The sequence below is a fragment of the Scylla paramamosain genome, chromosome 36, assembly GCF_035594125.1.
Source record: "Scylla paramamosain isolate STU-SP2022 chromosome 36, ASM3559412v1, whole genome shotgun sequence".
NCBI lineage: Eukaryota > Metazoa > Arthropoda > Malacostraca > Decapoda > Portunidae > Scylla > Scylla paramamosain.
The window spans coordinates 14,470,920-14,484,407 of NC_087186.1; the positions used below are offsets into that span (position 1 = coordinate 14,470,920).

The following is a 13,488-nucleotide window of genomic DNA, read 5'->3' on the forward strand; positions in this document are numbered from 1 at the left end:
CGATGAGAATGATGGATAGAAATAGGTAAGTGTATTTCATGCAGGGCCTGCCACGTGTAGGCCTGATGGCTGCTTGCAGTTTGCCTTATTTCCTCATATTCTCATGCTCCTAGACACTAGATTTACTGGAGCTTGAGGCATCACTATTGAGGGAACTATGTAGTGAAAGCCTCACATCAATAAACATTAGATTTACTGAGTTTCAGACATCAATTCTTGGGGAAATGCGGAGTAAAACCCTGAAGCCGTAACACTAAGGTAGCAGGAAGTGGCCCTGTAAGACTCACCGACTCGTTGAGCTGCCTCTTGTACATGTTGATCTTCTCGTAGGTCTTGTCGAGAGTCTCCTGCAGGATCTGGATGTTCTTGTGGTCCTCCTCGCACTGCAGCACCAGCTCCTTCACGTTCCTCTCCTTCTTCCTCAGGATCTTGATGGTCTCCTGGTGGCGGCGGCTCTCCTCGTCCAGGCCGATCTCCAGCTCGTGCACCTGTGGGAGAGTCACCTGTATATTACCTGGGCAAGGGTAAGTGTTGTGTTACCCGGGAAAGGGTGTGTGTTGTTACCTGGGTCGTTGTTTGTCTCTTACCTGTATGTTATGTAACAGAAGATGTCATTTGTAGGCCATGTTTGTATTACCTTCGTTTAACCTGGACAAGGGTATGTGTTTATGTGTTCTCTTGTTGTATAACCACAAACCGTTAAAAAGTACAGCCCTAACACTAAGAAACAGAAATCCATCTCAAAGACTTAAAAACACCCTTGAAAAGAACCAGTAACCCAAAATCCATAAGAAACTTTGAGAAGACCTCATGGAACACCCGAAGTGCCATCTTATTCTCGAACCTATAAAGGCACTGGAGGAACAGCCCAACACTTTTCCTCGACCCACCCTTTATAGGACCTTAAGTACCACCTCATCCTTGACTCTACAAAAGGCACTAGAGGAATAGTCAAAATATCATCTCATACTCGACCTACCCTTCAAAGGACCTTCAAGTACCACCTCGTTCTCGACCTACCCTTTAAAGAATCCCCCTAAATACCACCTTGTCCTCGACCTGCCCTTCAAAGAACCCCCGATTACCCCCTCGTCGTTGACCTATCCTTAAAGCGCCTCCAATTATCACCTCAGTCTCGACCTACCCTGGCCTCGAGCTTGGACACCATCCTCTTCGTGCTGGCGAGAGCGTTGGCCTCGATGTTCTCGATGCGGATGTTGAGGTTCTTGACTTCGACCTCGAGGGACTTCTTGATGGACTCGATCTTGACGTAGCGTTCGGACTCTTCGTGGAGGAGTTCGATGGTGCGCTTCAGTTCGATGGTGGTCTTGCTGAGGCGCTCATCGCTTATCTGTTATGGGAGAAAGAGAGAATTATGTGTTAGGATCTACTGCATCCTTGGCCCGTATCACGTTAATATCTCCCACGCCCTTGGCTCATGTGGTGTGTTAAATTATCCCACACCCCTGGCCTGTATCTTGAGACTCTTTGGGACCTCATTTTGCATATCTCCAGGGATGGTTAGTTGAGTTCTTCTTGGGGAACTATCCTTACAATCATAAAAAGTCTCCTTGAAAGCCACAATAACTTCCATTAGAAGGTATATTCCGAAATGTTTGGAATCTCATCAGGGATATTTCCAAATGTCATAAGGAAGGTTGGTCGGGTTCTCCTTGTGAAGCTATCCCTACAGTCATGAGAACCTCTTAGAAGACAACAATAAATTCCTTTATACACTATATTTCGAATTCACTGGGATCTTATCAGGGTTAGTTTTCCAAAGTTTACAGAGATTTTTGGTCAGGTTTTCATAGGTTTATCCAACTGACAATGAAAACTTCTTGTAAAACTATCAGTAGAATCATGAGAGCATCCTTGAAAAGCACGATAACTTCCACTAGAGCCTATATTCTCATTAGGCTTATCTCCAAAGGTCACAGAGAGATTTAGTCGGGTTCTCGAATTGACAATTTTAAATTCCTGTAAAACTATCACCAAAATCATGAGAGCACCCTTGATGACCCCGATAACTTCCACTAGAGCTTGCTAAAAACATACTCAGGATAAGCCTCGGAAGTGTGATCCCAGGTGGAACTTATTCAAGTGATGGGTTCCATCAAATAACTTTACGTAATCTTTCACAATGATTACGACAACCCCCCTCCCCCGCCCCCCCCCTCTCTCTCTCTCTCTCTCTGGCCCTAGTCGATGAATACTATTGACGCACCCCTTTGTACATACGGCAACTCTCTCCTTACGGAACATGCGGGACACTATCTCTCCCCCTCTCGGACCTTACCTTCAGTTCCTTGCTAACTTCGTCATAGTCGGCAGCAATGACAGACAGCTCCTGCTCCAGCTTGCTCCTGGCGTTGCTCAGGTTCACGTTGATGGTGGTGAGATCCTTCAGACGGGCTGAGGCCTCCTCGTACTGCATCTCAGCAGCACGGCGACCACGGGTGGCCTGAGGGAGGAGAAGCAGGAGGAGTGTGCATGACTCGGAGATTGATCAACTGCCTGACTGTCTGAATAAATGATTGGCTGAGTGAGTGAGTGATTGACTGGGTGATGCAGTGGTTTTGTCAGTTTGTCTCTTCTTCTCTTTCCTTCCTTTCCTTCGTTCTTTCTCTCTCTCCTTTCCTTTCTTCTTTCCTTTCTTACTTTTCTTCTTTCATTCCTTCCTTTCATTAATCCTTTCTTGCCCATTTACTTCCTCTTTTCCTTCCCTTTTTTCTTACTTTTATCCACACTTCCTGTCTTCTTTCATTTCTTCCATACTTCATTCCTCACTCTTCCCTTTCTCCTCCCTTCCCTTTCTCATTTCCTTCCTCCCTTCCATTCGTCCTTCCTTCCTTCCTTCCTCCCCCATTCATCAACTAACTCACTAACTCACCAACAGACTGAGACACATCAAAACACACCAGAGGACACCGGACACTTCCCTATCCATCATAACCCACTAGCTCCTCCCTCAGCGTTACTTACAGCATCAAGGGCGCCACGGGCCTCCTCGTACTCAGCAGTAAGAGCCTGGATGCGACGCTGGGCCACACCATACTGGTCCAGGGTGGTCTGCAGCTGCCTCTGAAGCTCGTCATAGTGGGCCTGGAGCTCCTGTAGAAGGAAGTGACACCCTCCGTCAGGATATGTTAGTTTGTTTGGTTGGGTTTTGTTAAATGGATGTGAGATGCAGTGGAAATGTTGTTTGTTTACAGGTCATAGGACTCGGGACTCCTGCAGAAGGAAGTGACACCCTCCGTCAGGATATGTTAGTTCGGTCGGATGAGTTTCGTCAGTTGGATACGCGATGCAGTAGAATATTGTTTGTTTAGGGATATGGGTGTGGGTACAAAAACAAAACAGCTGTAGAGAAATATTGAGTTAAACAAGCATATCAAAGCAACCATACGGGAAGCAAGATGAGCGTAATAGCAGACCTTTCTGAAAACCGTTCCGTGCGTGAGATTGCAAAAGCGATATTAATTACATTAGACAATAGAAATTGTACTTTAAGCGAGACGAAATAATAGGAAAACAATAGAGCTATGAGAGAGCGAGCGAGCGAGCGAGCGAGAGTAATACTGTAAAGAGAGAGAGCAAGAGAGCAAAGAGACAAGTTAGCAGCATCCTACATTAAGAATCTATTGACGTAATACAAAACCGTACCTAAAGCGAGAATGGACAATGTTAAAATGCTAGGAAAGGAGAGCGAGAGGCCATAGGGAGAAAAACTGAGACCATTAAACAGAGAAAAAATATTACGAAACACTGAAAGAAGAGAAAGAAAGAAAAGAAAAAAATATTAAAACCACGATTAAAAAGCACCAAACAAAGAGAGAAAAATTAAACATTAAAGACTAAAAGAAAAAGACTAAAAACTGAAAACATTAAACCAGAAGAAAAACCAAGAGCCACCAAACGAAAGGAGAAAGACTGAAGACCGAGAAAAAAAAACGAGATTCAAGCCCTCCCAAACACAAACATCAAAACAAACCAACTAAGGGACCGTACCTGGAGGGAGATGGCCTGCTTCTTGACGGTCTTCTGCAGGTCAATGTTGGACTTGTTGGCGGTGTCCAGGCTCATCTCCAGCTCAGTGATGGCGACCTGCATCTTCTTCTTGATCTTGGTCACCTCGGACTTCAGGCGGGTCTCAGCTTCCACCACACGGGCGTTCAGGTTGTCCACCTCAATGGCCATCTGCTTGCTGCGCGGAGAAAGAAAAAGGGCCGTCTTAAAATGCAGGAATGAGAGGGAAGGTTGATTAAAAAAAAAAAAGGAGAGATGAAGACGTATTGAGAAAGAGAAATGAGAATATTTGAGATGCAAGAATGAGAGCGAGGGTTGACAGAATGAGAGAGAGACAAAGAGGGACGTTTCGAGAGGTAGAAATGAAAAAGAAAATGAAGTGGGAGAAGAAAGAATAAAGACCACTGAAATCGAAGAAATAAGAAGGAAAATTGATGAAATGAGAAGGAAAACTGATGGACTGGAAGGGGAATGAGAGGGAGCGTTGATAGAATGGTAGAGGGGAAAAAAAAGGACGTTTCAAAATACAGGGATGAGAAGAGAGAATGGATGGAGGAACGTTGAAGATGAAGGAATAAGTGGGGAGTTTGATGGAATGGGAAGATAAATAGGAGAAGAATGAGAGAAAATTGATGGAATGAGATGGAAAAAAGACCGTTTTATGATACAGTAATAAGACAGGCAGACAGACAGACGCAGATATAGGGGCAATTGAACTGACAGAGACATGAGACACTGAATTCATTGTCGAAAGAGATATAAATAAAGAGAAAACAACACGAAACAATAATAAAAGGGAAAAAAAGCATAGCAACAAAACTTGAGAAAAGAAAAAGAAAACAAATATAATCTTTCCTACAGACTTTATTTATTTATTTATTCTTAGTTTCCCCTCTTAAATTTCCATCATTTTCTATTCATTTATCATTTCCCCACAATGTCGGCTGTTCAAAATGCAGGCAACCACACACACACACACACACACACACACACACACACACACACACACACAATCAGTCAGACACCCACGCTTTTCTATTTGCTTGGTGACGCAAAGAACGAGATTGAGGGGAGGGGGAAGAGGGTAGGGGGCGCTGGGGAGGGGTAAGGAGATAGGGGGGGTGCCAAGGGGTGCCAAGGAGGGTGCCACTTAGATAGGTTCACAGCAGACGCCAGTGAGGGGTGCCAACCTTGCCTTCTGATAAAAATAGCCCTCTCTCTCTCTCTCTCTCTCTCTCTCTCTCTCTCTCTCTCTCTCTCTCTCTCTCTCTCTCTCTTGATGCATTTCCCTTAATGTCCTTGTTTTATTTTCACTTTAGATTTTCTTTTGCTTTCTCATTTTCTCATTTTCTCATTTTCTCATTTCTGCTTCTTAATGTCTGTCCTCCTCCTCCTCCTCCTCCTCCTCCTCCTCCTCCTCCTCCTACTCCTCCTTCATCTTCCTCCTACTCCTCCTCCTCCTCCTCCTCCTCCTCCTCCTCCTCCTCCTCCTCCTCCTCCTCCTCCTGCTCTTCCTCTTCCTCGTCCTTCTACGCTCTTCCACACCTCTAGTAATTAAATTCAGAGAGAGAGAGAGAGAGAGAGAGAGAGAGAGAGAGAGAGGGGGGGGAAATTGAGCCTGTCGACTTGAAAATGACGAGTGTTTGTGTGACGGTGACGAATTTTGTGGCAAAGTTACATGCTAAAGAAAGTGACGGAAAGTGACAGCAGAGAGAGAGAGAGAGAGAGAGAGAGAGAGAGAGAGAGAGAGAGAGAGAGAGAGAGAGAGAGAGAGAGAGAACAGGAAGTGGTAAAGCAAGGAGTGTAATGTATTATTAGGGAAGACGTGCCAAGGTCTCTCTCTCTCTCTCTCTCTCTCTCTCTCTCTCTCTCTCTCTCTCTCTCTCTCTCATTTCCCCTTTGCAAAAAAACCCAAAATTTAAACTGAACCATTTTTTTCTTATTAATTTTCTCCTAAACTTTCAATTCAAAACAATTCAAAACTCTGTTGAAACCCATCAATTGTTATTCAATTTAACAAAACAATACTGACGATTTTTACTTATATACAGACTTGTGATGGGCTCAGAATAGGCCTAATGTAAAATATAGACATTACATTCACTAAGAGATTCACAAATTCACACTTAGCATACGATTCATCTACTTTTATTAACATCTCTTACTTCCATTATCATCTACAAGTTCTATTATATCTATCTTTATCATCTATAACTCCTATTATCACTTTTACGTTCTATTACATTTGTACCTTCTTTCATTACCAGCAACTATCATCTATCATAATCATCTATATCATCTATATTCACCTTTAACTTCCTTTATCACCTTTAACCTCAATTACAACTATTAACTCCTATTATCCTTTTTTTCTAGCATCATCTGTACTCATTCTCTAACTTCCAACACTCCCCTCCCAACATTTATACCTCTGAGCGGGATCCGATTCTGTTTACGAGTGTCGAGTAGAGTTTCACTGTCTCATTCCCTTCCCAAATGTTTTTTTATACATAATCTTTCTCTCCTGTTGTGTTGTAATATTATCCTCTCGTGTTTGGCAAGGAAGACAGGAGGCCAAGGAGGAAGTGTTTTTATGTACATTGCTGCTGGTGTTGAGGAGGAGGAGGAGGAGGAGGAGGAGGAGGAGGAGGAGGAGGAGAGTTACAGGACAAGGAGGAAAACATGATAGGGGAAAATACAACGTTTTTTCCTCTTTTTCTTTCTTGGTTTTTGTTGAAGAGGAGGAGGAGGAGGAAAGCGGAGAAACACCAGGAGGAGAGAAAGAAAAAAAAAAATAGAAGAGATGCAAGTACAAAAAAATATCAAGTTTATCTTTATTATGTTTGTCTTTCAATCTTCTGTCCCTTCTAAGATTCAGGAGGACGAGAAGGAGGAGAAACAGAAGCAGGAAGAGAATAAAAAAGGAGAAGGGAGAGAAGAAGAGAAGAGACACAAGTACGAAATAGAGTAAAAATGTAAGTTTCTCTCTTTATATTTATTTCAGGTGGAGGAGAAAGAGGAGAAGGAGGAAGAAGAGGATAAAAAGGAGAAGAAAGAGAGAACAGGAGAAGAGATGTCTTTATGTCTGCCTTCCAAGTTTTTTTTTTCCCTTGGGAGTTTGAGAAGAAAGAGGAACAGAAGAAGGAGAGGGATAAGGAGGAAGGATAGAAGCAGAAGAAGAAGAAGAAGTGAAGTACAAAAACAATGCAAAAATATAACAAGTTTATCTCTTTTTTGTGTTTCTTTCAAGTTCATATCTTTTGAAAGTCTGAGGAGAAGGCAGCGGAAGAGGAGAAAGAACTGAAGCAAAAGAAAGAAAAGGAGAAAGAAGATAGACACAGACAAAAGTACAAAAACAGTACAAAATATAACACGTTTCTATCTCTCCTTATGTTTATCTTTCAAGTTTTCTATCTCTCTTTGAAGTTTCAGAAGGAGAAAGAAGAAGAGAAGGATAAAAAGAAGGAGGAGGAGACAGAGGAGATACAAATGCAGGACGGTGCCAAAAATATAACAAGTTTCTTTATTTTTTTTAGGTTTCTCTTTGAAGTTTTCTGTCTTGTAAGTTTCAGAGATGTGGGTCCGTTCCGCCTCGTCCCACTCGTCTCACTCGTCCCACTAACCCCACGAAGAACAGGGACGAGGATAAAAGTAAAGATAATCGAGCAATAAATAGGAACATGAAACGAAAAATCTAAGAGGAATAAATAAATAAAAGTCATTTAATTTCAAACAAGGACGAGATGAGAGGGAAAGAAAGAACGGGAATAAAATAAACAAGAGTAAAAGATGGAATGCAGGATAGAGAGAAGAAAGAGCGTAGATAGTTAAAAATAAGCAAAACTCTCTTCCTATTTTCTTCCATATTAGTTCAAGCTCTTTCGCCAGGAATGTACGGAGAAGGAAGAGGAAAAGAGGTTAATAAACAGATAACAAGTAAAAATAAAGATAAAGGACAACTAGAAGAGACAAAAAGTGAAAAATTAAATGAACGTAAATAAGAAAGAAATGAAAAGAAAATCAACAAAAATTGAATGAGTCTAAAGTAGATTAGAAGAAGAAGAAGAAGGAAAGGAGGAAGAAGAAACTATGTGGAAGTGGAGGAGAAGAAGGAGGAAGGAGGAAAAAGAAGAGGGGGAATGTAAACGATGCGAAGTCAAGAGTTAAAAAAGAAACAAAGGAATGAAAAGAAGTAAAGGAAAAGAATGTGAAAGTTTCGAAACTATGAATAGAAGAAGAAGAAGGAGAAGAAGAAGAAAAATAATAAGAATAGAAATAAGGACAATAAATAAAAAAAACACTCATAAAACACTAATACATCAAATCAGAACACACACAAACAAAAACAAGACAAAAGGAAAACCGAACACAGCCCAGTGAAGCTTCAAATGAACCACGAACCGAACCAGTGAAGCCTGAATTGAAACCAAGCAGGAAAACAGTCAGTCAGTGGCCCTCAGTCCCTTTTCTCGTCTCTTGGCACCCTCGCCTTACCCAGCATTCCTCTTTGGCATCCTCGACAGTGCCACTAAGTCTATTAAAGCACCTTCCGTAGGCACTGATAGACGCAAGTGGCACTGTAAACAAATTTCACACACACACACACACACACACACACACACACACACACACACACCTGACATCGTTAATTGCTTCTCCATCACAGGTACCCGCCAATACTGTCACTGCTAATTAACTTGACAGGTATTTAAGGTTATTAATTTTACTTGTTATTCTGTTTGCTTCTTGAACGTGTACAGTTCTGCTGAGTTCGGAAATTAAATGATAATAAGTTCTTGGTTTCTCTTACTAAGTTTTTTTCTTCTTTTCCTATCCTATATAATCCTGCTTAGAAAATAAATTCTTAGTTTTTGTACTATTTCTTTCTCTTATTCGTTGTTAATAAGATGAAAAACAGGGACAAGAGTCTCAAAGAATGTCATTTGTGAGTTTAAAACTTCTAATCACGCCGGTTACTAACCCTTTACTTTAAAAAATATTGAGATTTCAAGTTACAAAATTTCAAAACCCACTCTTAAGGTTGTGATTACATTTTTGCTTAGAGAGAACGTTAGTAGGGAGCTTAGGAATTTATATTAAGCCACTTAGAATCCTTAATTAATCATTTACTTAAAACAATGTTCCTATGTCCAATTAAAACCTTTTCAAATCCATTCTTGAGGTTGTGATTAATGAGTAATGAGTCTAAAAGTTCACATCACGACAGTTAGAGCTCCTTAACTAGTTATTTACTTTAGAAATATTACTATGTCCAATCAGAACCTTTTCAAACTTACTCTTAAGGTTATAATTATTTTTTGTTAAGAGAGAACCTTAATGATGAGTCTGAAAGTTCAAATCACGTCAAGTAGAACTATTAACTAACATTTTACTTAAAGAAATGTTAACATGTCTAATTGGAACTTTTGAAACACACATGAGGCTCCGTTTCAGTTCTTCTTGGTGTGGTTCCTTCCATAAGTCAGAAAGGAATGTTTGAGTTACTGATTTCTTGTGTAAAGTTAAACATATCAAGTTGCTTTGTATTTTTCACACCTTTTAATTTTTCTAAGTAATCTGATGGGTAGTATAAGAGATAACCTTTCTAATATATAATTTAATAGATAGTTCTGTGAGGTAATCATTGTAATAGGTAATCTAACATGCAATTTTAATGGTAAAGTTTCTAACAGGCAATGTAGCTTGTAATTGTAACAAATAGTTGGTAATTTTAAATATCTCTAATATTTAATTTTCGAACAGGTAACTAAACTAACAAGTAATCTTTCTAGTAGTAATCTTTTTTCAAACAAGTAATTTAATAAGTAATTTATCTATTACCTGATCTTTTCAACTAAAAAAAATTATAATCTCTAGGAAGTAATCTTTCAACAAGTAATGTCACAAGTAATCTTTCGAATAAGTAATCTCTGTAGCAGCTAACTTCTCCAAACCGGTAACGTTTCGAATAAGTAATCCTCTCTCTCTCTCTCTCTCTCTCTCTCTCTCTCTCTCTCTCTCTCTCTCTCTCTCTCTTTAAAATTTGTGAGTCATCGTGCGTCACTTGGCAACCCACATGGAGAAATACTTGCCATATATTGCCAACTTTAAATTTACACCGTTACCTGCATATAATTGATGACAGCTTTAAGGCAGTTCATTTGCGCCCTGAATTCACGCTCCAAATATAGAGAAGACAGGTGTGTGTGTGTGTGTGTGTGTGTGTGTGTGTGTGTGTGTGTGTGTGTTAATTTTAGGTATTTGAGTAAGGAGCATATTTTGTGATGAAGCATGGCTGGTGTGAGAGAGAGAGAGAGAGAGAGAGAGAGAGAGAGAGAGAGAGAGAGAGAGAGAGAGAGAGAGAGAGAAGCCAGCCAGCCAGCCAGCCGAAATCTACACTTAAGAGATATTTTTAACTCATCCACCTCCTCCTCCTCCTCCTCCTCCTTCTCTTCTCTTCTCTTCTCCTCCTCTTCATCATCTTCGTTGGATCGTCTGAGTCATACAACTTCTTCCTTATTCGTTCACGTTTATTGAGTTTCCTTCACGTATTGCTCAGGAATGAAAACAACAAGAGAAAAAATAATTATGATGACAAGACACAAACACGCACGAGACGGGACAGCATTATTTTTGGGGTGTTTGGGAGAGTCAGGAATATACGAGGCGAAACTGAAAGAAACAACAGCCGGAACAATGGAGATAAAGTGATAGTTATAATTGGGATAATAATAATAATAATAGTAATAGTGGTACATGTTCACAAAAATAGTAATGATAATCGAGGCATTGCTATGACGTCATCAAGTATCGTCGTTCAGTAGAAGCTCTAAGAATAAAACGTTCAAGGGTCGTGTCGTGTGGCAACGTTCGTCGCCCAACACGAGTCGTTTCGGTGACTGACGCACGTTCGATCCTCGGTCGCCTCCTGCCCTCCTGGTCGTTCTCCTCAGTTTCCTCTCCATTTTTGCCGTGAGCGTGGATCTTGTCTTCCCCGAGCTGAGGGAGGGCGTGGGAAGGGCGCGTGTGGTGGCGTGGTGCTAAAAACAGGAACTTCCTGTGTGTGTGTGTGTGTGTGTGTGTGTGTGTGTGCGCGCATATGTGTGTGTGTGCGTGTGTGTCGTCGGGGTGAGGCAGTGTCAGTGTCATGGCGGGGCGGTGTCGTGGCGAGGGGCGTCATGCGTGGTGTCCGCCGCGGAGGGATGCTGTCAGTTATTGGCTCAGTATCCTAGGAGACTGTTGCGGGCCAGGGCGCGGGAGGCGGCGCCGCGCACCATCCTGCTGGGGGATGGCTGGCGCTGCAGGAAGCTCTTCGGGGACGTGTCGGCGCGCTCAATGGACGTGGTGTTAAAGGGGCCCATGTAGGGCAGCTCCAGCTCGTCATCCACCTCGTAGCGCCGCTGGAAGGAGCCCTTCGCGGCAAGGGACTTGGCCATGTGGTCGATGTTCTGCTCGGTGCGGGAGCGCGGCCCCATGAGCTCCGTGTCACCGGTGTCTGGGTAGCGCCTCGTCAGGTTGACGAAGCGGGCGCGATCCCTGATGCGGCGCTGCTCGCTGGTGGGATCGGCAAACTCTCCGGCGCGCTTCAGCACGCGGGCACTCACGTCGGAGATCACATTGTCCTTCACCAGGGACTCGCGCGGCTTGCAGTCAAGGTAGTCGATGGCTGACAGCAGCACCGGTGGCTGGGTGGGCGGGGCACGACTTGGCAAGCCGTAGGCGCCGCCTGCCAAGAGTGCCGAGCTGGGAGTTGTCATGTTCCTGCGGGCGGCGATTTGGGCACGCAGCATGTCGATCTCGTGTTCGCTCGACACGTCCCTCATGCGCTCTGCCTTCTGCAAGTTGTTCATGTCCTCGATGCGGTGGTTGAGCGCCAGCATCTCTCTGTCCATGGCTCCGCCGCGCAGCGTGTCGCGCACGGTGTTGCGCGCGCTGTTGTGTGCCGTCAGCTCGTTGACATAGTCCATCATGTCACGCAGCTCCTCGGCGCGACGGATCTTGTTCTTCGCCCCCATGTCGAGGTCGTTCAGGTCCAGGTGGCGCTGAGGCGGCGGTGGCTCGGGGCGCGACCCGATGCGTCCCATGAGTGAGTGGATTTCGTTGAGCGTGTTGTCGAACCTGTCGTCCATCTCGGCAAGCTTGGAGCGGCGCGCGGCCGCCACGTGCTCGTGCTCCATCCTGCTCTGGACCAGCGACAGAAGCGCACTGGCAAACCCGGTAGCGAGATCTTCCAAGAAGCGCCCTGTTGGCGCGAGGGCGGAGCTGGGGTAGTCCAAGGTCTGGCCGTGTGGGTAAAACAGGCCTCCGCCAGGGCTTGGCGAGCGGTAACTGCGGGGGACGTCAGCCTCTACCGTCTTTTTGTGCGCGTCGCGGTAGTCAGACACGTTGGAGTTCTTGAGCAGCTGCATCCACTTGCGCGTCATGGACCAGTTGGTGTGCGTGCGGCGCAGCACGCTGCCCACGCCCACCGCGTCGTTCTGGCGGATCTGGGTGCGGATCTTCTCGCCCTTCATGATGTACTGGTCGATGTCGTGGTTGTCGTACCAGCGGAAGGGACGGTCGGCGTCGTACTCCTTAAGGCAGCGCTCCTCCAGCAGCGGCAGGTGGATGTCGTCCTTGTTGACGCGGTGGCCGGCGTCCTTGGCGTCCAGGTAGTCGATCATGGACTGGTAGCTGTTCACACCGAACCCAAAGTTGCTGGCGTACACGAAGGTGGGCGGCTTCTTCCAGAAGGAACCGTGCCGCTTCTTCTTGTGCTCCGTCACCTCCAGCTCCTCCAGCTGGTCAGAAATTTCCTCCTCCTGCTCCGGGTCACGGGCCGGTTGTTGCACCACCTGTAATTCCGGCTCTGGTTCCGGTTCTGGTTCCGGCTCTGGTTCCGGCTCCGGCTCATAGTGGCGCATCTCCACCGTGGCCGGGAATTCCTCAGTGTCGTCCACCTCATAGTCCACCTCGTAGTCACCCTCGTCCTCCATGGCGGCGCGGCTTGAGAGCTGTTACTTAATACGCGGCGGACAGCAGGCGGCGGGCGGCCCGCGGGCACTTGTCACAGCGGCAGTGCCTCAGCGGCACCAGCAGCACCACGGGCGCGGCACACGAGCACCACAGCAGAAGCACAGCGAAGCAAGCAGCAGCAGCAGCAGCAGCAGCAGCAGCAGTAGCAGCAGCCCGAGGAGCAAGTGAATAACGCCCACGTCCGGCCTCCGACCCGCGGAGCGGCCTGCACTGGTGTGACCCGCGGCGGTCACTGCGGGGGTCGCGCGTCCCTCTTGGCAGGCCGCGGCATAACCCCCCATAACGACCCCAGTCCCCCCGCATACCAGCACTCGTCCCCCCTTTGTGTATTCTTAAGTGGAAGGGTAGGGCATTACCCGGGGAATCTGACACCTGCCCGCCGTGCCCGGGAGAAGGCGCCCCCGCCACGCCCACACACCACCAATACTCTCAACTGTAATTCCG

The 13,488-nt window shown here is 45.1% G+C and overlaps 2 protein-coding genes across 2 annotated transcripts in view; both read right to left on the reverse strand.

Annotated features, from left to right (window-relative positions):
• Positions 1–13,488, reverse strand: part of LOC135091051 (paramyosin, long form-like) — a 50,468-nt gene that overhangs the window by 3,344 nt on the left and 33,636 nt on the right. Inside the window, exons 12-16 of the mRNA XM_063988387.1 lie at positions 4,012–4,207; positions 2,986–3,114; positions 2,300–2,464; positions 1,145–1,351; positions 288–488 (exon numbers count right to left, since the gene is read on the reverse strand). Of these exons, the coding sequence (XP_063844457.1) occupies positions 288–488; positions 1,145–1,351; positions 2,300–2,464; positions 2,986–3,114; positions 4,012–4,207 (898 nt within the window). The remainder of the gene's footprint in view (positions 1–287; positions 489–1,144; positions 1,352–2,299; positions 2,465–2,985; positions 3,115–4,011; positions 4,208–13,488) is intronic.
• Positions 10,542–13,304, reverse strand: LOC135091053 (uncharacterized). Its single transcript, XM_063988388.1, has one exon. It carries the CDS (start codon positions 13,002–13,004, stop codon positions 11,250–11,252), a length of 1,755 nt encoding a protein of 584 aa, XP_063844458.1. The 5' UTR covers positions 13,005–13,304; the 3' UTR covers positions 10,542–11,249.

Coding starts and splice junctions, on each gene's coding strand:
- LOC135091053 (XM_063988388.1), bottom strand. CDS start 13,004: ATGGAGGACGAGGGTGACTACGAGGTGGACTATGAGGTGGACGACACT.